Raw genomic sequence first — 24,282 nt, 5'->3', positions numbered from 1 at the left:
CTAACTCTTGCCAAAATCATGCTACCCATCCCACTGTCAATGTGTCCCCTGGAGAAGCCAACCTCCCAGCAGCCCCGCAGTGACTCGGCCGCTCGTATGAGAAGCAGGAGGCACGTGTGAGCCCCCAGCTCAGGTCCTCACCAGTCCCATCAGGAGTGCTCCGGACGAAGGAGGGCAACATCTTGACCACAGCCTTGTCATGCGTCTGCTTGCCCAGCCCCAGTTCCATCTCGGCCCGCATCCTCTTTTTCACCTCCAGCAGCATCTCCTTGGTGAGACTGAAGTGGGCCAGGGTCTCCTCTATCTGTCGGTGCTGCTCAGCCAGGCGGTAGGCCACGGCAGTCACCATGGCGGCCCCCTTGCCACTGCCGCTCTCAGAGAGGAGGAAACGCACATCGCAGTCGGGTACCAGGCGCCGCAGAGTCTTGTGGAAACGCCGAGAATACCTGGGGGGCGGGGCGCGCAGTAGACAGACTGAGCCAGACTGGAGGAACCTCTAGGATCCCTTTCTTTTTCCACACTTTAATTCCATCTTCTACACTCACTTTCCTCGTCATACAACACATCCACTGTAGACAAGTTAGCAAACACAGACAGGTAAAAAAGGAAAACTGAAATCACCCATAGTCACACACAAAGAGTGGGCTCTCATTATTATACGAATATCAGGGGCGTTCTCTGGTGGTCTAATGGTTAGGATTCCATGATTCCAGTGCAGAGGGCACAGGTTTGATCCCTGATCAGGGAACTAGGATCCCACATACCATGCAGCCAAAAAAATGAGAAGAGTATCGAGTACAGAAAATTCAGGGTTCAAAAATCTGTTGTCCACCATGACAAAGAGATCATACAGTACACTGGTTAAGAAAGAGCCCAGTGTTTAAAAGTCAGACCAGAAGGGACTTCCTTGGAGGTCCAGTGGTTAAGACTTTGCCTTCCAATGCAAGGGGTACAGGTCAGATCCCTTGTCAGGGAGCTAAGATTCCACATGCCTCAGGGCTAAAAAACCAAAACATAAAACAGAAGCAGTGTTGGAGCAACTTCAATAAAGACTTTAAAAATGGTCCACATAAAAAAATCTTAAAAAAAAAAAAAAGTCCCCACTTTCACACCAGGGGACCTGGGCCTGTTGCTTAATCCTGGAATCAATGCAGATGACAGCATCTAGCTGACAATGATGAGGAAGGAACTCAAATGAGTTTGTCAAATGCTTCAATGAATAACTGACGCTAAGCAGGGGCTCAATAAAGAATTGCTCTTGTTTTTCATTTTCACTTGGCCCTTTCCCTCAGTCCCCAAGAGCTGAGATATTTTTTAGTGGTTAGAAGACTTTAGGACAAGACTCAGTAAGACAGAATTTTCTCCAGGTTTGCGGTCTGTTGTAAGTATGGAAGGCTGCTTGCCAAAGGAGACTGGGAATCTAGAGCCCCAAAATGAACAGTGGTCAATTCCAGGGGATGGGATCAAAAGTGACTTCTCTCTGACATTTTTTGAACTATTTGAAGTTTCTATACCAAAAATACGTTACTTTGTATTTTAATCTGTATTTAATCAGTTATTTTTTTAAAAATAAAGTTGCAGATGAAGAGTTCAAGAGATTGCTGGTGGTGATGGCTGCACAACAGTATGAATGAACTTAAATTTACTGACCTGTACACTCAAAAAATGGTTGAGACGGTAAATTTTATATTATGTGTATTTAACACAACTAGATTATTTTAATGTGATGTAAATGCCTAAGCTTTCTCGTCCAAAAACTAGCCAAGAAATTTTTTTTAAAAATGGCTAACTGCATTATCAAGAATTTTACAAATACTCTAAGAATACAAAGCAATAAAATTGTGAACCTGGCAGATAACAGCTAACTAGCTCAAACCCTATCCCCTCAGTAACACTGAATTATCTCAGTTTAAGTCAATCTTCATTTAACTGTTTCGAGACCTAGTATGAAGGCACAGTATCTGCAAGGCCACTTCACAGGCACATTATATATACAATGGGAGAAATATCTGAGGTCATGTATTGAAAAAAAAAAAAAAAATCTTATAGGCAGTCATTTTTAAAACTCAATACTGGGACTTCCCTGGCAGTCCAGGGGTTAAGACTTCACCTTCCAATTCAGGGGTGTGGGTTCAATCCCTGAATGGGGGTCTAAGATCCTACATGCTTCCTGGCCAAAAAAACAGAAGCAACATTGTAACAAATTCAATGAAGATGTTTAAAAGGACCCACATCAAAAAAAACTTTAAAAAATTAATTAAAATAAATAAATAAAACTCAGTATATAAAGACTTAGAATTCACCTTTAGCCTTTTAAAAAAATACAAACCATGTTCTTAGTGGCCAGAGAAGGCTTCTGACACTAATGAGTCCAACAGACAAGAAGGCAGCATCTAGGTGAGGACTACTGACAACCTAATCTCTCACTGGCTTACAGATGCAAAGCGTCGACAAGCTGCCCATTTTTAAACAGTACTATCCGAGTGTTTGGGGAGCTTTAGAAACTCACAGGAGCTGCTAACATAGGAAATGGGCAGCACATGTATGTTCCAAACTACAGCGAGGATGACAGTCCTGATTAAATGCAGACAAGTAAGAAAATTGAAGATACAGACACATTCCACCCAGTGCTCCTGGCAGTTAAAGAAGTCTCTAACAAGACTTATGAAATGAGGAGAGATGACAGAGCAGTGCAGAAGCAACACCAGTGGGAATCAGCTGAGAGCCAGATATTTCTCCAAGTGGGCAACTCTGATCCTTCTGTCCAACACTAGATATTGACTTGTCTGCCAAAAACTTTCACTGGGTGCAAAAGTCTGACCTCTGGAGACGGTCCTTCGCCAGGGCAGGTACTGAGTGCCAATGAGAGCAAAGGGGACTCACTGTGGGTGCGTCTTGTAAAGGGACCCGTCGACACCAACCGTGGTCCGCAGCCTGGGCGTGCTCTTGTTATCTCGGAGGCGGCTCAAGATGGCACCCAGGGTCGCGGCCACCAGGTTGGCAGAGCGAAATGAGACGATGGTGCACACGTGCTGAACCGAAACACAGTCGTCATCGGATGGCTCCACTCCCAGGCGGGTCAGGATTTCTTTGGCATTGTGGAGGCCTTCCTTATTCCTGTGGAGTCAGAGGCCAATACCCGTTAGTTGAGGACCACAGCAGGCGGTGCAGTGCTGTGAGCAGAGGGCGTGAAGGTCCTGGGGAGGTGAACTCATCATTCATCGTGTGTGTGTGTGTGCGGCAAAGGAAAAATCCCTGAGAAGGGGTCTCCTCCATAAGAGGTCGGAAAGCAGCAGGAGGAAGAACTGTTATGGCTAAGTTATGTCAGGCACATGGAGAAGAGAGGCCAGGGCACACGGGCTCTCATCAGGTGGAGGAGTAGCTGCTTCCATCCCAGGGCTCAGTGCTTCAGAGAGGTGAGGGAATCAGACGGTCTTTGGGTCTGTCGTGTGCCCCTGGGTTCTTACACATTCTTCCATGATTTTTTCAGAGTTTAATTCCCTGCATTTTTGTTATTTAGTCGCTAAGGCATGTCCAACTCTTTTGCTACCCCGTGGACTGTGGCCTGCCAGGCTTCTCTGCCCATGGGGTTTTCCCAGGCAAGAATGCTGGAGTGGGTTGCCATTTCCTTCTCCAGGGGATCTTCCTCACCCAGGGATCGAACCCACATCTCCTGCTTCGCAGGTGGATTCTTCACCACTGAGCCGCCTGGCAAGTCCATAATTTGCTGCATACATGCTTTGTATAGCTTTTGTTGGATTTAAAGTATATCATGGAGGGTATAGCTTTATTACTATTGTAGATGTTGTCTTAAAAAAAAAAACACATATACACACGTATTTTAAATGTACCATATTAAAATGTTAACAATGGGAAACACTGGTTAAGAGATATATACTATCTTTGTAGTTTTTCTGTAATTCTAAAAATAGTCTAAAAGATTTTAAAATACATACATATTTTAATTACTGTCAATACATAGAAATATAATTAATCTTTGTATCTTATCTCCAGACATCATTCCTAACCTCTTCTGTCATTCTAATCATGTGTCTAGAATTATTTTGGTATTCTATACAAATACATCTGCAATTAATACAGTTTTACTTTCTCTTTTTTTGATTCTTATGCCTTTAATTTCTTTTCCTTTTTTCTTTCCTAAAAAACTATTGGCTAAGGCTCCAGGACAATGCTGAATAGAAACAGGTGATACTAACACAGGGCGCTTAACTTGGTGCTCTATGACAACCCGGAGGGGTGGGATGGGGTGGAAGAGAGGTTGAAGAGGGAAGGGACATGTGTATACTTATGAGTGATTCATGTTGTTGTCTAGCAGAAACCAATACAACATTGTAAAGCAATTATCCTCCAATCAAAAAAAAAAAAAAAAGAAACAGGTGATACTATCGTGGTCCTGATTTTAAAGAGAATGCTTCTAATATATCTTCACTGGTACGATGTTCTTAATAGATTTTTTTTTTTTGAGATAGGCTTTATTACAACACATATGCCTTCTTGAGCTAGTTGAAGTGGGTTTTGTCTCTTGGTAACCAAAGAGCCAACACCATAAACAGCCCCAGAGGAAGGCAGGCATTTCCTGACTTTTGTCAATGATTCTGAGATAAGCCACACGTCTCAGGCTCCCTCCCCTCCCAACAGCTGATCAAGAGACCCTAAGAAGGGGGATTGTTGGAAACTCAGTACTGTGGCTCCCTACTGACTGTAGCGCTGCAGATCCTGAAGAAGAGGTTCTAGGACAAAGGCCGGGACTCAGAAAGAGTAGGTTCAGATAAACCCCTTTCCATTTATATCAGCATCTTCTCCCTGGAGTCAGAGCTATGATGCCAACCGGCTCTGAATTTCCAGAACCACAGCATGGGCAGTGGAATGACCACCTCATGCAGAAATGAAAGGGCATTTCTAGCATCAAGCTAACCCTATCTTTAAACAGGTGGCCTCATGTGGCTATGTGGAGTCTCCTGAACCAGGAATAGAACCTGGTGGCACATGGGACCAGCTACAGGACAGGTGCTCTTTAGACGTTGAGCTGCCTGGCTACATCAAGCTGCCTGGCAGCAAGTCCACCCAAAGCCTGCAAATAACAGGCCTTGAGTGGACTTGAGACAGAGAAGTCTAGGTTCCTTACGTTAAGGTCAAAAGATAGAAGCCAGGGTTGCTGGCTGGACTCTGTCCTTCTATGTCTATCTGTCCTATCTCATCTTTTAACCAATGCTTCTCAAACTTGTGCCAAGGAACATATGTGGCTGTGAACAAGTGAAAGAATGTGGGGGGGGGGGGGGGGGCAGGAGACAGAGAGGTGAGTGGGGTAGGCAGAGTAGGGAGGGTGCTTCAGGCACAAAAGGATTTTGGGAAATGACCAGTTAACCAAAGTGAACTAGACTTTCTTTTATATGCTAATGAATACTTATACTTCTCTAAATATTTCCCAGTCCTAGAGGCTGCAAAACCCTTTCTTCGGGGAACACCTAATGATCCTGAAGTCAGTAGGGTTCCCTGGAACACTGTCTGGAGAAGACCCTGATATCCCAAGGGGGAATTAACCTAGGCCTGAGCTCAATCAGTTCCTGTTCACTTCCAGAATCAGGTGTATGTGGGGTTGGGGGAGGGTGAAGGAGAAGGGGATGCTTTGGTAATCACACCATTCAAGAAACATTTGCCTGACTGGTGCCACCAGGTGCCCATAGGGAGAGCAGCCCAGGGTGGATCAGCTAAGTGAGAGGGGAGACCGGCCCAGAGCGCCCTGACACTCCCAGCAAACCAGGACTCAAGCAGGTAACAAGAGACCCATCCTTCTCTGCCCCATGCCCCCCGGAAAGCCTCGAGGGGAGGCACCTACTTTTCGATGGCCGACACATCACTGGTGTTAAACTTCCCTCTGGTGAGCAGCTCTGGGGTGATCCGCCCTTCAAATAAGAGGCCCTCCTTGGCCATCTTGACCAGGATCAGTCGGACCAGCTCGCCCATGTACATGCCACTGACCATCTTCTCAAACCTGTGGGAGAAAAGCACCAGGGACTTGTCAGTCCCTCCTACGTACTCACCACTGTGGCAGCTCATGACTGGTGGGAGAGACGTGAAAGGAGAGGAAGGCGTGGCCTCAATTCTCACAAGTGCACAGTCTCACTGGCAGGCAAGACCATGCATCTGTGTGAGTAAACAATGAACAGACGTGGGGAACAGGGGTTATCCAGACCCCATACCCATTCCCAAGGTAGGAAACAGGAGGAGAGCACCAAGGGGCAGGGGCAGTCAGGGAAGGCTGCCTGGAGGTAGAGGGAACATCAGGATTTAGATGGAGGATAATGAGGAGGGACCTAGACAGGAATGAGTAGGATACGATCATCTCGTGCAAAAGTTTATGCCTTACTTTTTATTTTTATTATTTTTGGGCCATGCCACACGGCTTAAAGAATCTTAGCTTGCATGGATCTTAGCTCTTCGACCAGGGATCGAACCTATGCCCTAGCAGTGTAAGCACTGAGTCCTAACCACTGGACTGCCAGGGAATTCCAATTACTGTACTTTTTAAAGGGTTTTCATCTTCATCCCTCTATCAGGAAGCTCTCCAATTCCTGTGGCAAGGTGGTCAGGAAGTATTCTCCCCATTTCCCAGCTCAGAAAGTGTAGATGTCTTCTCTGAGGGAAGATGACAGGGCTGAAATGCAGCCATTCCCCATGGGACCTCTGTCGCTGGTCACCTTCCTGGCACCCATGTTCTCCTTCTCCAACCAAGAGAGACCAAGAAAAAAGGTCTCCAAGAAAGTGCTTTGTGCAACTCACTCCTTCCCCACTGACCTGCCCTTACACTCCAGGAGAGGGCTCCCGAGCAGCCGAAAACCAGCCAGCTCCTCCTACCACTCTGGCCACATTCAGCCACAGGCCAATCACAGTGGATCGGCCCTCCTGCCTCCCCTGGGAGGTGTGGTGGGCGGTGTGAGTGCTGTGACTGCAGCAGCCATTTCGAGCCCAACACTGCAGGGGAGAGGCAGCCAGGGACTAGGGCTCGAAGCCATATCGGAGCCGGAGCCAGGTCCTGAGTCCTGGCTGACGAGGGGCCAGGAGGAAGCCCAGAGCAAGACAGATCAGAAGCAGGTCCACATCCAGGCGGCTGGCCTCTCCTCTGAGGGAGCCCAGCTGGCACACCCAGGGCTGGCTGTGACACAGCAAAACAGTCTGTTCCATTCAGAGCCAGGTGCAGGAGCCAGGGATGCTGCTGGGACCTGAGCGTGCGGCCCTCCCCCCTGCAAATCAAGGAGTGGGGAAACACTAGCTCTCATTGTTCAGACAGGACCAGACGGGCCTGCCCTGGCCACGGCTGTGATGAGGATCCCTAGCAGGAGAGCACCCTGCTGAGTCCTAGCTGCCCCACCCAGCTCCTGCCCCAAGCACCTGTGGGAACAGCTTCAGTGCCACCCAAACTGGAATCTCAGAGCAGACAGGAGCCAGAGTGCCTGAACTGAACTCCAGCCCTGCCACTTTATTAAGCTACTTACCTTTTGGGGCCTCAGTTTCTTTACCTGCCTAATGGGGATCACACAGGGCCCACCTATAAGGTTTCTGTACGAAAGATAGAGGTGGATATAGGTAAAACGCTCCAGTGCTTGACTAATACTGAGCCATGGCCCTCGCTATGTCTCCTACCTAATTAAGCACTTTATGTGTATTAACTTATTTCATCCTTATTATAAACCTTATGAGATAGACATCATCATTATCCCCATTTCACAGATGAGAAAACTGAGGCATAGAGAGGTTATATAATTTGCCCACAGTCATAGGGCTGATGAGTAGCAAATTCATTATTTTCAATCCAGTTAAACCCAGCCTCAGATTCCATGCTCTAAGCACTGTACTGTTCTGTCTCTCCCATGGACAGTGTCATTAAAAGTCACCTGTATTACTGTCATGCCGGCAGCCACCAGCCCCAGCCCAACCCAGCCTCTGCTTGTCTACCTCCAGCTCACGCCTAGAGGCAGCCTGCACCCCCTATTGGGCAAGTATGACAACAGGAAGGTTCCTCCCCCTTAAGGTGAGCTACAGTCAGCCTTGGGCACCTCCCTACCATTGCTTCTTCTTTTAAAAATTATTTTTGGCTGCGCCAGGTCCTCATTGCCGTGCCCAGGCTTTCTCTAGTTGCAGGGAACAGGGGCTACTCTCTAGTTGGTGGAGCAAGGGCTCTAGTGCTATTGGGGTTCAGCAGTTGTGGGGCACAGGCTTCGTTGCCCCACAGAATGTGGGATCTTCCCAGACCAGGGATCAAACCACTCCCCCTGCACTGGCAGGTGGATTCCTAAACCACTAGACCACCAGGGAAGTCCTACCCACTGCTTCTTGCTCTGCCTTCTGGAGACACTCAGAATGACCTGCTCCCCTTTCTACACGATGATCTCTTAGACACATAGACACTGCCATCCCTCTTTTCAGATAAAGGAAGCCTGAGGCCAAGAATCTGTCCTTTCCCAGTCCCTAGAGTCCCCGCTGGAGCAGCAGAACAAGGAAACAGCATTCTCACAAGCCTCCAGAGAAACCCAGCAAGTTGAGATCTGCTGCTCAGCAGTCAGATACCTACGCCCACAGGCCAGTGGGTGGCACCATGGTGTTGCAGCCTCGCTGCATGCTGGTGGGCACAGGCAGTGCTGTGGCCCACAGGGCCGGGGGGAGGCTGGGAAAGGTGGGCAAGGGATTGGACAACAAGGAGTGCCTTTGGCAGCCAGGGTCTGCTCCGACGGGCAGCCCAGGGACGGAGAAGGAGGGTGAGGTCTGTGGGCACCTAAAGAGGATCAGAACTGCTGAGAGAGTCTATGGGTCAGGCAGAGCAACAGCAAGGAAGGTGTTTGGGGGATGACTTGAAAAGAGGTGCAATTACTCCACCACCATCCAGGCAGACCTCCCTGCTGTCACCATCACTGCTGCTGCTGCTCTGAGGGGCCGTGTCTCCTTCACACTGAAAGATGCGAGAGGGAATCACAGGGGAATGGGATTCAAAACTCCTAACAAAGCAGAAAATAAAAGAAAACCGAAGGGCAAAAGGCCTAAGAAGACAAGAAGAGGAGAAGGAAAATGAAAAATGAAAGAGGGTGGGGCTACATCGAGAGTAGGAGACAGGGGTGGAACCAGGACAGAGGGCAGCAGGGAGGAAGGAAGGCCACGTCCGGTCCCTTTTAAGGGAGAATCCTTCTAACCTGGGGGCGAGGGGAGGGGTCCTGAAGCAGCTGTCAGCAACGAAGCCAGGAGCCACAGAGCCGCTGTCAGCTGGATATGGTCAGTACTCAGCAAATGTAAACTTCAATCAAAACAAATGAGTGGATGCATAGTGGTCTAGAGCCCACCTGGGCACAGAGCCTTTAGATAGAGCTAACACACCTCTGTTTTTCAGCCCTGGTTAAAAACTGGAATCACTTGCAGGCTCTTGAAGACAGGCCTCAGCCCAGGCCAAGTAGAATTGGGAGGGAAGGTGGGTAGGGTGGGGAAATACCTAGGCAACAATATGTTTTTTAAAGGTCTCGAAGGAATTCTTCTTTGTTTTTCCTGGCCATGCCATGCAGCTTGTGGGATCTTAGTTCCCTGAGCAGGGATTGAACCTAGACTCTTGGCAGTGAAAGCGCAGAGTCCTAACCACTGGACCACCAGGGAATTCCCCTTTAAAAAAAAAAAATGTTTTAATGTAATTTTAGTGAAAAACATTCCTCTAGGGGACTTTCTGGGGAATTCTTCTAGGGAATTAAGATCCCACATGCTGTGTGGCACAGCCAAAAAAAAGAAAAATATTCCTTTAGACCATTCATGATAATTTTTGCTCATAAATGATGAAATGCCTCTTAAGACATTCTGGAAGTTCACTATGAAAAACATGTACTTTCCAGCATGACAGAAAACCACAAACCTAAGCCAAATTAAACCTCAAATTAGGCCAGCTTTGCTCTGTCCTGTGTCCTAGTGTCTTAATTTCCCCATCAGTCAAATGGAGCAAACACCTTTCCCTGGTACAAGGAAAACAAAACGGCTTTGAAGAACTTGACATTATACAGAAGACACAGGGAAGACCCTCCAAATCAGGCAGATGCCTAGGAGACCAGCTACAGTAACTTTGGCAAAAAACCTTCTGACCAATAGCCTATTTCTAGCAACATATGATACAACTCAAAATCTGTCATTTTTTCAGAACTGCTCTTACCAAGACCTGACCTATGGTTCAGTCAGCAGGGAAGATGGAGATGGACCTTACCCCACCTGTCTCACTCTTTTATCCATGTACTTATTTCCCACCCATTTCCCAGCCACACTTCTTATCCAATACTCATCCTCCAACCCCCATCCATCCATCCATCCATCCATCCACTTATCCTTGCGTGTCCATCTTCTATCTATCCACCATTTCAAATATGTTTATTGAAAATCAACTGTGAGGCCAGTTCACATTTCAGCCTGAGGATACAGTTCAACTCTTTAGAGAAATTCAGAAGTACATCAAAATGGATGACAGAAAATCCAGGTTTCCACCCAAGCCAGGCAGGATCCCTACATTGAGGCCAAGTAAATAGCCAAGGCCCTGGGCCTTATCTGCTCAGTTATCGCAGGTAACTGCCCAACCTGCTCTGCTGAGAAGGGTGACTTTCAGATTCAGTGATTGACAGTAACTACAGGTACATCATTTCTTATCTGAAACCCCTGGGTCACATTTGCTTGGGAATGTGGACATTTGAGGATTTTAGAAATGTAATATGGTACACGTACCGCATAGTACAGAATAACCCCAGAGGTGCCTGAGGCAGGACTATAACCAAGCACAGATCTCCAGTGACATATATAAACATGCAAGTAAATAGCTTCAAGGCAGCCGGGGTCAGCTTTTAGAATTGGGGGTTAGGTCAATGGATTGAGAGGGATAAACCTTTGGTTATCAGAGCTGGGGCTCTTTATTACCCAGCTGGTGTTTTGGCATGCAGAGCAGATGTTCAATGCTGGGTCTAAGAACTCAGGATTCTCCCAGTGAGAGACCTCATTTATTCACCACTACCACTCCCAGTGGAGGGAGGTTGGCCATTTATGCAATTCCATTAACTCAGGTAGAAAGCCCAATCAGCCAGCCTGGGGGATTGAGATCTTTTGGGTGACAGATTTCAAAATGACAAACTCCCTGACAGTGTCTCTCTAGCAAAGGATAAGGGCAATTAAGCTCACAGGGTCAATGAACATCTCCCAGAGTGCTGACAGCACCCAACTCCAGAATAAGGCTGCTGGGAGGTCAATCAAAGAGGGCAGCATGCTAGCATCACAGAGAAATATGAATATGCACTTCAGGAAACAAGGAGTTCATAGGAAGCAATGCCCACACCAGCCTGAATGATATCACTCATACTTCTGTGGCCAGAGCTCTCCAAGGCCAAGACCAACTTGCCAGAGAAGCCTGATGTTATGTTATTTATCAGTTGTGACCCATCTGGCTTACACATGACATGGAAGAAGGTCTCCCTACAGTCTGCATGACTCACATGGCTCCCAACCACTCCCCTGCATGACAGATATTTGCGTATGTGACCTCCCTCCCCAACTGGACCTTAAGTTCTGGAAGGGAAGATGTTACTCTGTATCCCTGGAGCCTAGCAATGAGCTGGCACATCTCAGCTGCTCAAGAAGTGTGTGCAGAGTGAATGGACACTCACTCACTCTCCCTGCTCACCAGACACCCCACATGCTGAGTGGCTTCTCCCACCCTCAGCAGCAAACCTTACTGAGGACATCATATGGAAACGTTTTTAAACCTTAGCTTCGGGCTAATGATTCTGTGCTTTTAATTTTTAAAACATTCACAAGGACACAATCACAGTGTAATTAAACAGAAATTTGGGGGTGGAGTGGGGGGGGTAAATTGGGAGATTGGGATTGATGCATACATGTTATTACTATATATAAAACAGATAACTAATAAGAACCTACTGTATAGCACAGGGAACTCTACTCAATACACTGAATGACCTATATGGAAACAGAATCTGAAAAAGAGTGGATAAATGTATCAATATAAGCAATTTGCTTTGTTGTATAGCAGAAACTAACACAACATTGTAAATCAACTATATTTCAATAAAAATTAACAAGGAGAAAATAATTTAAAACATGCTTTCAATGCTGCAGACACCACAGCTGTATGTGTCTCCAAAAAAGTTAGAAAACATACACTTGATGGGTGATCCTTTGGTGATCACCTGGCTTCCTGACCCTCTCACCTTCCACCCCAAATCTCCCCTTAAGTGTCCCACAGGTCCTCTATATGAGTAGTAAGAAAGGGTGGGACTCACAGCTGCTTCCCGGGGTTGAGCGACCCCCGGTCTATCTCCCGGTCGAACTCAGTGCGGATGTCCTCCAGGGCCCCGTCGTCCCCGAAGGCCCCCCACTCGGTGTTGATGCACATCCTCCCCTCGTCGCCCTCCACCAGGTCGATGTGCCTGAGCTCCTCCATGTAGCACGCGTTGGTGCCGGTACCTTGGAGAGAGAGACGAGATCAGAAGCTGTGACCACACCACGTCACGGGAGAGACGGCAGCGCCTGCTGGAAACGCCGGCTTCAGGAAGGGACAAGGACGGGGTGGGCGTTACCAATGATGAGGCCGACTTCACACTGCTGGTCATCATAGCCACAGGTCATCATGGTCCCCACCGTGTCGTTCACCACAGCCACAATGTTGGCGTCATAATCCTGGAGGCAGAGAAGAGGGGGTCACTGCCCACTCACACGTGGAGCAGAGATCACCAGCCTTTAAGACAGCCTGGCTGGAGGGCTCCCATTTCATAGCCTCCACTGCTGCTTTCATCACTGGGGGCACTCAAATTCACTGGATTCAAGCCCAGTGATCACATTATGGAGACGAAAAGGTGCCCTTCATTATTTGGTTTACAATTCTTTTCAGTGTGGAGTTCACTCACAGAGCCACAGCCCATCCCAATGCATCCGTGTGCCTTCTGCATTTGCTGCAACCCTGGCATGCTGCACTCGATCACGCCAGCTCCCTGCACAGCTGCCCTCCTGTCAAAAGGAGGTCAACCCCTGCCCAAGAGTTTGGCTCTTTGGTAGCACCTCGGATGGCTCTGCTTTGAACCAGCCGCGACCTTCCAGACTGTGAGCTCTCAATGCTCACCTGCCTGGGTCTTCAAGGACCCACACCCACCACACCACCACCACCATGTAATGCCTCAGGCCATGCACTACTGTACCCCGAAAGAACCTTAGTCTCAAAGCCTTCTCCCCACACTCCCCCACCTCTGGGTGGTCAAGGCAAGTGGCTAGTGAGAAGTTACCCCACGCTTTTTGATGGCTTTTTCAAGCAGCTTCACCACATCGGCTCCCTCCACGCCGCTCGCTTTAAATCTCTTTGTCCAGGTGATCAGGATGGCCTGCACAGGAGAGCACAGAGGGGTTGGAAGAGGGCTAGGAGGCCTCCACAACCTCCAAGTCCCTGGGGAGCCTGCTCAAGGCCCGGGGGGGACACATCCCATCGGGTAACAGACCCAGACTCTTCTCTCCTGTTTATCCACCCACACAATGCATTTCTCTGGGGGCTGCCACAGGAAAAAAAAACCCTGCAGCTCACACTCAAACACAGTCCGTGGCTGGCCAGTGCAGTGGTGTCTCACAGCATGCAGATCTAACTGGTGTCAACTGCACAGCCAGACTTTATTTAGAAAGAGAAACACTGTTATTACCTGATCACCTTTCTGTATCTTCAAACCAGACCTTGGTTTCCATGGCCCCAAGGAACTTTTGTCAGAGTCAAATTTCGAAGAGAAACAAAATGCTAAGATAATTCTTGGCTACTGTGCTTCTTAGAGCCAAGTCCTGAGCTTAAAGTATAACACTAACTGTGATTCATGCCTCTTTCCCAAGTTTGGACTGTAACTCCCATTTGTAAGCGATGACTCTATGACACAGTACAATCCATTTCTGTGTGTATATTACTTGAGAAACACTAAGGACAGATACCCAGTGGTTATTCACTTCAGACTAGAGAAGCATAGGAATTTTACGTTTTGCTTTACACCTTTAAATTATTTCAATAGTTTTACCTATTGCTTCTGTATCTTTTTCTTTAAATCAAGGATCCAAGAAAAGAATATTGTTCTATGTGACTATTCTCTGAGTGCAGAAGTCATTATAAATGCGGCTTGGTTGGGAAGAGCTGCTATTTAGGCCCCATCATCTCCAGGGTGACACAGGGATGAGGAAATGTCCATGTTGGGCTGCCCTGCTCTCCGAAAGCCGGGTAGCCTCCATGCAGGATGCATCAGGAAGGGCAGGCAGCAGCCTGCAGCTGACCAGGCATTCCAAAAGCCCCCAGACACTGTTATCACCCTTTCGATGCTCAGGCCCCCCAAAGCCTTGGCAAACATGATGCTGTGGAAAGAACATGGATTGGAAATCAGGACATCAATCCTATCCCCACCACTTCTGTCCATTTCCTCGTGGGCAGTTTTCCCAACTCCTCTGAGGGTGACTCTGCTCATCTGTCAAAAAAGGCAGCTGGTCTAGACACTCTTGAAGGTCTCAGGCAACCTTGAGGAGTGGGCACAGGCCTCCAGATGGGTAATTAGATCCTGGGATCCACTGGCTTCCTGGCAGGCAGCATGCCCAACTGAGCAAGCCCCCCCCAGAGAAGGGTCAAGGCTGGCAGGTGGGGGCCACTCTTTCGGCTCTTTCTCTGCCAGGCACCACCTGCTCTGCTCTGCCCTGTGGGGCTCTCGTGCCCCCGAGGACGCTCCCCATCCACTTCTGCCACGCCTCCTTACTTGGAAGACAGCACCTCTGCCAGACAGGCTATATCTGTGTGCAGCTTTATCCCAGGGCCTAGCCCAACCCGCAAGGATGGCACTCAGTCCACGGCCACTGATGGACAAGCAAACAGCCAGCAGCCACTTCATTCCCAGCCCATCTCCTACCTCTTCTGGCGGGAGCAGGGATGTCTCACCCTGTCTTCTGCCCAGGGAGTGTGGCTGTCAAGCCTCAGCTCTCAAAAGCCCAGGGAAACCAGTACTAACAACAGTCCTCACGAAAGGCCACTAACCCTACTTTGTTTTCTTTCACTTGCTTGAGTTTAAGAAACAGTTTTCTCTACCAAATGGCCACAAATATCATGATTTGTCATGAAAAATACACATATAACTAAAGCAACTGAAAAATAAACATGATTATCATGACCTTACATTTTTTTCTACAAATGCTTTAAAAAAAAAAAAAAAAAACAAGATACGCAGACCATCCAGTAAGAGAAAGGAAAAGGGTTCCTTAGCATTTCCCCTCTGGGGTGTCTGGGAAGCCTGATAATCCCAGAATGTCTTACCTCGTCTATTCTGGATTGCCGACAAGGGAAAGAAAACGTGAATCCCACAGGTAATTTCTTGTCCTTGATTTTTTTTTTCTCCATGAAGTCTCCCAGGCACTCAGCGACATGATCAAAAAGCTGGAGGAAGCACAAGAGAGCAGTTGGAAGGGAGAAAGAGGACTGAGCATTTCAGGAAAAATGTTGAGGGATTCTCTGCCCAACACAGAAAAGAGCCTGGCTACCCTAGCTGCCCATCCCCAAGGCACCTGGTGGCCAGGTGGGGCTTTCCCCGGAGGTTCAGTGGTTAAGACTCCCCATGCTTCCACTGCAGGTGGGGCTTTCCCTGGAGGTTCAGTGGTTAAGACTCCCCATGCTTCCACTGCAGGTGGGGCTTTCCCTGGAGGTTCAGTGGTTAAGACTCCCCATGCTTCCACTCCATGTGGGTTTGATCCCTTGTTAAGGAACTAAGATCATGTATGATGTGCAGCACAGTCAAAAAAAAAAGAGGAAAAGAGAAGCCAAGAAGTGCATGACTGACAAAGAAGAGTCCCTTGAAAATAGCCTGCCTTGTGGGCCAGCACGGCTTAGGAAGCCTTTTTAAGCCTTCACGTGGCCTCTCGTGTATCACCTGGGTACTAAGATGTATCATCTGGGTACTTAGGAAATGTGAAAATAAGAGGAAAACAGTTCATGCCCCACAACACACAGGCCATGGACCGCCAACAGCCACCCAGGCAGAGTGACCATCTGGCCCCTTCTCTCTAACTCCATCTCTCTCTCCCTCACTCTGTCAGTTCCAAAAGCTCTGTGAGGCAATTCCCCAGCCTCCAGGCCACTTGAGTGATTTCACAGTCTTCAAGTTATCCAATTTTTACTTTTGACTCAAGTTCCACATGCATGCAAAAAAAGTGCATGCATCCTAAGTATAGGGTTCATCGGATTCTCACAATTTGCACCCACCTGTGTCAGCACCCAGACACCCTCCCGTGCAGTCACTGCTACTGCCACCCAATCGCAAGCCACTCTGACTTCCAACACCCTTTGCATGGTTGTCTACTATGTATAAAAGGACAGCAGTGTGGGCACTCCATGGCGTCTGCCTTCATCTCCTCTACATTATGTGTGTGGGTCATCCACATAGTTGTGCGTCTCTACAGCAGTGAGATCCAGGGCTGGTTCCCACTGCTGCACAGTATTCTATGGTGTGAATATACTACGATTTATTTAGTGAACTGCAATTTAAGTTCTACGACATGTTGTAGAACTTGCTGGCTCTACAACATGTTGCCAGGATATGCATGTGTATCTTAGAATCCACTATAAAGAAGTTAGAACACTGTTTCCCTAGCCTCTGTGTGAATACTGTCAATGACAGCAAGCTCATCACCTCTAAGGCAACTTTTTGGATTTCTCCAATACCTCCCTCTTTCTCTAAAGTATATCCAGAACTGAATATAATATTTCACATGTGTTCTGATTTAAAAAAAAAAAAAAAAGCATAGTTGAATTAAGAACCTCCCTTTCTCTTAGCTCTCTACCTCTATTAATATAACCAAACCATATATATGCTCTTTTGGCAACTGTGCCACAGTCTAGGTAACCCCTCTTTTTTTTTCACATGGCTGTCATCTAACACCAGGCCTCCCACGTACATGGGATTGGCACAACTAACAGAGCTTCTTGAAGCCCAGAGAATGCAGCATTCGCAGGACCGAACCACACAGTCACAGGAAGCAAGCTCAGCCAAGGCAAGGCCAACTCCCTGAAGGCTTTCTCTGCAGGGTCCTTCCCCCCATATTAAACTTATAGTTCTATTCAGGTTTGATTTTAACGAATGTGTCGAGGAGAGAGCCCACGGGAAAAGGTGGAGTCCATGGGGGTAGATCGCTCCCAAACGCCTGAGGAGGGGGCAGGTTCCCTCCCCTCTCCTTCTCTTCCCTCCTCGCCTAAAGGGACGCGGGGAGGGCGCTGGTCCCTGGGCCGTGGGGGCAGTGTCGGGATAAAGGACCATGGAGGAACAAGAAACCAGACCAGGGAGGAGTGGGGGAATGGCACAAGGACCATTAGCCAGAAGCCACAGCTTTCTGATTCCAGACTGAACTCACAGACAAAACACAACTAGACCACAAGCAGCACCCACTTCCTCTCCCCACTAGGGCTGCAGTTCCAGGGAAGAAGAGACAGTTTCACCAAAACCACAGTCTCCTCACGCCGGGCCACTCTGTCGGAGCTCCCTGACAGGTTGAGGGGACAGAGGAAACCAAAATAAAACGTCGGATAAATTGTGTAGGAGGAACCCCGGAAGGGCCCAGCCAGAGCTGGGCCAGGCATCACAGCTACCCCGACAGCCACTCTGGAGAGTCTCCTTGAGAGGAGGCCGGAAGTCAATATTCCCATCCCCATCTTTCCCCAGATGTCCCTGACCCAGCCCTGCAGTCTGATCGTCCTGCCAAAGGAAAGGAAGACTTGTCAGCTCTGACTTGGGAGCCTCTGTCCCTGAGTCCATGGTGACAGCGGCCACTCTGACCAAGGAGGCACATGGCCATCCTCCCTGGGAGAACCCAGCTAAGTAAGCTTCCTGCGACCTACATATCTGAGCGAGGTAAACCCATTACTAAGCCCGACAGCTCGCCCCACGTCATCTGCCGGAAGAAGCTCCAGGCTCCCCGTGGCCCTCAGGGGAGCCGGCTGGGCGGAAGGCAGGCAGGCTGCGGGCAGGAAGAGGCAGGGAAGTGAGTTACACAGGGCTGGGGTGCTGGAAGCAGCCTCTGGATTGAAGTCAAACACACCCACCCCTTTGCATTCTGCTAAAAAGGAAATGCCATTTGTGGAATGCCCCAACCCAGGGGTGACAAGCCTGCTCAGAACAGACAGGAAGCTTCCCCCAGGCTAACCCGTGTCTATGACTAACCAGAAAGGGAAGTTACCCAGCCTCTCTGCACTCAAAATTTTAGTGACTAAAAACCATTTTTTTTCTTTCCCGATAACATGCACATTTATTTTAAATAAATTTAAGTTATTTGTTTAGTATTCAAAATTCCCCAAGCTAAATAAGTGATGTTTTAAGAAGGTCACATTTATGTTTCTGACATTATTAAAGCTTAAAACTGCGCTGAAACTTTCAAGATACTTTGTGTTTCTGTGTGCTATGTGTGTGTGTGTAGAGCAAGAGAGAAAAAAGGGTAAAACAAATAGTTAGTTGAGAAAACTGGATAAAGGATATAAAAAGCTCTTTGTGCTTATCTTAAAGTTTTTCTGAAAGTTTAAAATTATTTAGAGTAAAAGGTTTTAAAATCTATCAAAAATTCCTGCCTATGTTTGAAAATGAGATCACAGCCCCAAGAATTCAGCACAATTCACAGGCTGTGAGTTTGAGCTGCTTCATGGGCAAAATGGGGCCCTTTGTGGACTAGAGTATTCCATAGGTCAATAAGAGATATCAGAAAAATGGGCCACCAATATTTATTGCTAACCTCACACCAAACTTCTAGCTGAGAAGTTGCCGTTTTATCTCTATTTTTCAACTACCAACCCTCTCCTCCCTCAATCACTTGAATCTTCCTCCATGCCCTCACATTTCTACACTATCAAAAATTTTTAGTAAAAGTACAAATTAATTTATTAATTAATTAAAAACAAAGACCCAGTCTAAAAGTGCCCCACATTGCTAAAACTGTCACATCCAGAGCCAGACTGCCCAGGTTCAAATCCCAGCTTTATCACTTATGTGCTGTGTGACCCTAGGGGCTGATCACTTAACATCTGAACCTCAATTTTCTCATCTGTGAAACAGGAATAATAATATCTACCCACAGAGTTGTAATGATAATTAAATGAGTTAATCTGTATAAAGGGCTTATATCAGTGACATAGATAACAAGTTCTATGCAAGTATTTGCTCTAATAATATAACATTATCATTATCCTCATCAACATCAACATCTTTTCTTAGCAAACTGCTTGAAAGGGGCAGCTGCAGAAACAGCTGGAAACAAAGCAATCTTGGAGCTGGGAAGATGGGGAAGGAGGCTGGAATAGACAAGGTCCTGGGGACAGCAATTAGAAGAGTCACTAGCTTTGGAACTTTAAAACAATAAATATTCATGACGTGTGAGAAAGTATGATACACAACTGTATGATCTTAATTACATAAAAATGGATGCTTAGTTGTGTAAATACACAAACGAGACCTAGAAGGACACATCAAATGGTAAACTGCTCATGATTTTGGATGACTGTGTCTTCTGCTTCTTGTGTTTTTTGGTTTCCTAGTATGCACATGTTAACTTTTAAGAAATAAATGTTTTTCTAAAAATCTTTTTTAAAAGTCACTGCAGAAGTGATGCAGCAAGCGTGCACCTGAAGGAGGGCATCCCCTTAATTTACAAACCCTGCTCCTAAAAAGTCAAGGCAAGGCTCACATGAATGCCCATGGGATATGGGGGGGGAGGGGGTGCAAGTCCCAAAGGCGAAGGCAGGAGGCAGAGGTGGCTCCTTTCAAGGGCTATGGGGAAAAGAGTGACTAATCAGTATTTGTTGGCAAACAGAAGGAGGAAGATGCCAACTGGAGGCTGCTGGCCACCTGCAGAAAGGAGCAATGTGGCAAGCACTGGTCAGGGTGAGGAGACCCACTGACTGGCAGCTTTCATGCACACAATGAATCAATGAGCCAACCTCTGCAGCCTTGTTACAGAGGGATAGCAGAGAGACCTCCAGGCACCGGCATCCGATGAGCAACGCACCCGTTTCAGTGGCTGATGAAAAGCGACCTAAGGACAGTGTCCCCATCAATGCTCACAGTCTGAAAAGCTCTGAACACAACCCCCGCCCCTCCTCGGCAGCAGGTTAAAGACCAGGATTAGCCCTTTTCTCTGGTAGAGAGAAAAGGCAGAGTTTGCATTAGGTCCCAACCATGGGAATTCAGCAACAAAGTGGAGTCAAGAGAAGGCACTGGGCTTCAACTCAAAGTCCAGCCCAGAGCCAGTAAGTTTTCTGCAGAACTTAGTCATGAACCTTGCTGTGAACACACCCTCCCTAAAACAAATATTTGGCAAGCTCTGAATAATACATATCCTGACAGCAGCCATGACTTAGGAGGCGAGCTCTAAACGGAGGGGAGGGGTCAGAATATCTGCAGGAGAGGGGGAGGAGCAGAACAGGACCAGAAATGACTGCAAGCCTGCCCAGGGCTGCCCACAGCCTGATCACAGGGCTCTCAGTGAGCCCACCACCCACCACAACCAGATGGGGACGCAGGAGGGCGGACAGGCCCTTCTGAGCACACGCATGGCCTCGGCCAGCAAAGGAAGGCAGCCCTTCCGTTGGCTGGGGTTACAAGTGTGAGAGGAAGGGATGGTGACTTTCCAGGCAAGGCCCTGCCCTCGCTGCTTTCCACGCCAAGGTCTCGTAGGAGACTATTCAGTTGGGAAGCCAGGAGCCCTTTAGAATAGTCCTGGGGCTCTGAACTCAGATTCCTGCTGTCCCACAAGGTGACAGCCACAACCAACAAGGCTTAGGCCTCAGGGGAACTGGGTGAGGAGGACAATGACTTGGAAGAAGTGCTTTCACCCAAGGGCTCTGTTCTCCCTCTGCTGGGGAACCACCCCAGGATCCTTAGGGAATGAATGCATTTACCCGCTGGGCCTCCTCTTTATACCCCTCACCTGAAAGGCCCAGTAGCCCCCTCCCATCCACCAGTTCATTCACACGGTGGGGATCTCTTCAGGCAGTCATACCCTTCCACCCAGGAGTCCTTCTCTATGTGTGCCTATGATGGACTCGTCCAGGGGCTTGGCCCACCACTGCTCTGGGGCTGGTTCCTGGGGATACCCTGGAGCCTGACGCTTAGGCCACAGGGGCTAGTCAGAAGGGAAGTAGAGACCCACCTGGCTTCCACTGCCATGCATGATGTTCTCTGGGGTGTCGTAAGCCTCAGACTCCATATGAACAGCCTGGTTCTGCTCGTGATTCACCTGCACCCGTAGAATTCGAAAGGAAGATCCGCCAAGATCCAGGGCGATGAAATCTCCCTTTTCTGTTAGGGAGACAATAACATCACATCAGATTCAAGTGCCCTGGGAAGGCCACACGCTTCACCTACTTCTCAACAGGGTCTGGCCCCACTGCACTGTGCTTTGGGCCACAGAACAGGAGTCATGTAGACCCCATCACACTACAGCCCCACCTGGAAGAGTGGGCAAGAGAAGCCCTCGCCCAGCCAGGCATCCCTAGGCAGACAGCTTCACACAGTCCTGCTCAGTCCCAACTGCAGGAGAACCAAAGTATGGACTTCATTAAAGTCCCAACCATCATTCTCCAATTCTTTACCCCTTCTCACAAATGGCTATGTTATACATAAAGTAAAAATAAAAACAGCATTTCAACTCAGAGAAAACCCTACATCTGAGGTCTATTCCATGCCTTGAGTTCCTTCCCCATGAGACACCAATTCCAGCTAGTCCATAGCTCCACTGATTCCCCAGGGGATTTTTTTTTTAATTATAGTAAAATACACATAACATAAAATTTTCCACTGCAACCATTTCTCAGCGTACAACTCATTGACATTAAATATGTTTACAATGTCACACAATACCACTACCATTCTCAAAAATTTTCATCATCCCAAACAGAACCTCTATAACCATTAAGCAGTAATTCCCCATTTCCCCTGTCCCCAGCCCCAGGCAAACACTATTCTACTTTTTATTTCTATGAATTTGCCTACTCCAGATATTTCTCATAAACAAAATCATACAGTATTTGTCCTTTAGTGTCTGGCTTATTTCACATTGTTTCAAGTCTCAAGGGTTTATCTATGTTATAGCCTATATCAGTAGTTCACTCCTTTTTCAGGCTGGATGATATTTCATTGTATGTGTATCCATTCATCAGATACCGGACACTCGTGTTGTTTCTGCCCAGGAAATGTTTTTAACAGAAGTCCCTCCTGGTCACACAAGAGTGAACTGGCTTGAACTGGTTTTATTCCTCACGACCAATGTGAGCGTGACTGGGGTGGACCTCAGTGAGTTAGAGAAAGACAACAGGCCTGCATGTCAAGACTACCATAGAGCACCAATGGAGGTGGCCGTGATGAGAAACCAAACCACTAAGCCATCATCTGTCTTTATCCTAGGTACCCTCCAAAATCAATGAAAATCTGTTAATTTTACTTCTGATGTTACATTATCACTGTCTCACTATCACCTTATTTTCTTGATGATGACTTTTGAAGCATAAGAGTTTATAATTTTGATGAAGTGCGACTTATCTTTTCTTCTATGGTTAATGCTTTTGGTGTCATATCTAAAAAATCCATTGCCAAATTCAAGGTCACAAAGATTTGTACCTATGTTTCCTTCTGAGAGGTTTATAGTTTTAGTTCTTACATTGAGGTATTTTATTCATTTTGAGTTAACTTGTGTATATGGTCTGAAGTAGAGGGTCAGCTTTTTTTTGGCACATGGATTTTTGTTGTTTAGTTGCTGAGTCATGTTTTTTGCAAGCCAACTGACTATAACCCACCAGGTTCCTCTGTCCATGGATTTCCCAGGCAAGGATACTAGAGTGGGTTGCCATTTCCTTCTCCAGAGGATCTTCCCAACCCAGGGATCAAACCCATATCTCTTATGTCTCCTGCACTCGCAGGCAGATTCTTTACCACTGAGCTACGGGGTAGCCATGTCAAAAAACAACACCATTTGCTAAACAGACTATTCTTTCCCTCACTGAAAAGTCTTGACACCCTTGTCAAAAACCAAGTGACCATAAATGTATGGATTTCTGAACTCCCAATTCTTTTTTTCCCCCAGTTTTGAGATGTAATTGACATAATGAACGCTCAATTCTGATTCATTGGCCTGTATATCTACCCTAACAGCAGTACCACACTGACCTGACTGCTTCCGAAAATTTGAAACTGGGAAGTGAAAAGTCCTCCAACCCTGTTCTTCTTTTGCAACATTGTTTTCACTATTTTGAGCCCCTTGAAGTTTTTTTTTAAGTAATGGATTGTTGGGTTTTTTAAACTTCTTTTTTATAAACTGACACCCTCTTTGTATTTGATTCCAACAAACTTTAGGCTCTGACACACTGCTCTATTTCTGGAACTTAGAATGGTTGTTTGGCAGATAGTATGAACACAACCAATATTGATACTTGAATTAATGAGGGTGGCAAAGGAATCGAGGAATAAACCAAAGACATCTACAACTGAATTTCTGTTCTTATCCTCTCAAGCTCTTTGAGGGAAAAATCACAACTTAGGATTCTTTACATGTGCCCTTGGTACCCAGGGTAGTTCAATAAGTGCTTGATAGCTGCTTGATCACAAGGGTTGGTGGCCCATTCATTCATTCAAGGAAGTTTGGCTTGTTGTTCATTAAACAGGAAGCAGTTATACCACTGATTAGTTGTTTGTTTTCTTAGTAATAGCTTTTCTGAGAAATAATTAAAATATCACATTTGATTTTATTTTTATTATTTAGCCATGCCACATGGCTCAAGAGGGCATGGGCATCAAACCCATGTCCCCTGCAATAAAAGAGTGAAGTCCTAACTGCACGACTGGACTGCCAAGGAAGTCTCCATCTATCACATTTTGAAGTGTACAGTCTGGTGAGTTTTAGTATATTTACATCACCAGTATCTAATTACAGAAATTTTTCATCATCCACAAAAGAAACTCTATACCCATTAGCAGTCACTCCCCATTTCCTCCCAAACTGTCTCATCTACTAACAACCACTAATCTACTGTTTGTCTCAAGAGATTTCCTTATTCTGGACATTTCATTACAATGGACACATACAATATGTGGTCCCCTGTGGCTGACTTCTTTCATGTGCCATAATGTTTTCAAGGTTCACCTGCATTGAAGCATATACCAGTACCTCATTCCTTTCTGTGATGAGTTATATTCCACAGTATGGATATACCACATGATG

At 47.0% G+C, this 24,282-nt stretch overlaps 1 protein-coding gene across 3 annotated transcripts in view; it reads right to left on the bottom strand.

Annotated features, from left to right (window-relative positions):
* Positions 1 to 24,282, bottom strand: part of HK1 (hexokinase 1) — a 120,293-nt gene that overhangs the window by 18,011 nt on the left and 78,000 nt on the right. For all 3 annotated transcript variants that reach the window (XM_070470756.1, XM_070470757.1, XM_070470755.1), the window contains 8 exons: positions 21,220 to 21,368; positions 15,353 to 15,472; positions 13,317 to 13,412; positions 12,618 to 12,717; positions 12,321 to 12,504; positions 5,858 to 6,013; positions 2,884 to 3,117; positions 142 to 446 (listed from right to left, as the gene is read on the bottom strand). In XM_070470756.1, coding sequence (XP_070326857.1) covers positions 142 to 446; positions 2,884 to 3,117; positions 5,858 to 6,013; positions 12,321 to 12,504; positions 12,618 to 12,717; positions 13,317 to 13,412; positions 15,353 to 15,472; positions 21,220 to 21,368 — 1,344 coding nt within the window. The remainder of the gene's footprint in view (positions 1 to 141; positions 447 to 2,883; positions 3,118 to 5,857; positions 6,014 to 12,320; positions 12,505 to 12,617; positions 12,718 to 13,316; positions 13,413 to 15,352; positions 15,473 to 21,219; positions 21,369 to 24,282) is intronic.

The sequence above is a fragment of the Odocoileus virginianus genome, chromosome 7 (assembly GCF_023699985.2).
Source record: "Odocoileus virginianus isolate 20LAN1187 ecotype Illinois chromosome 7, Ovbor_1.2, whole genome shotgun sequence".
Taxonomy (NCBI): domain Eukaryota; kingdom Metazoa; phylum Chordata; class Mammalia; order Artiodactyla; family Cervidae; genus Odocoileus; species Odocoileus virginianus.
This window is presented reverse-complemented; position numbering and strand designations above follow the sequence as displayed.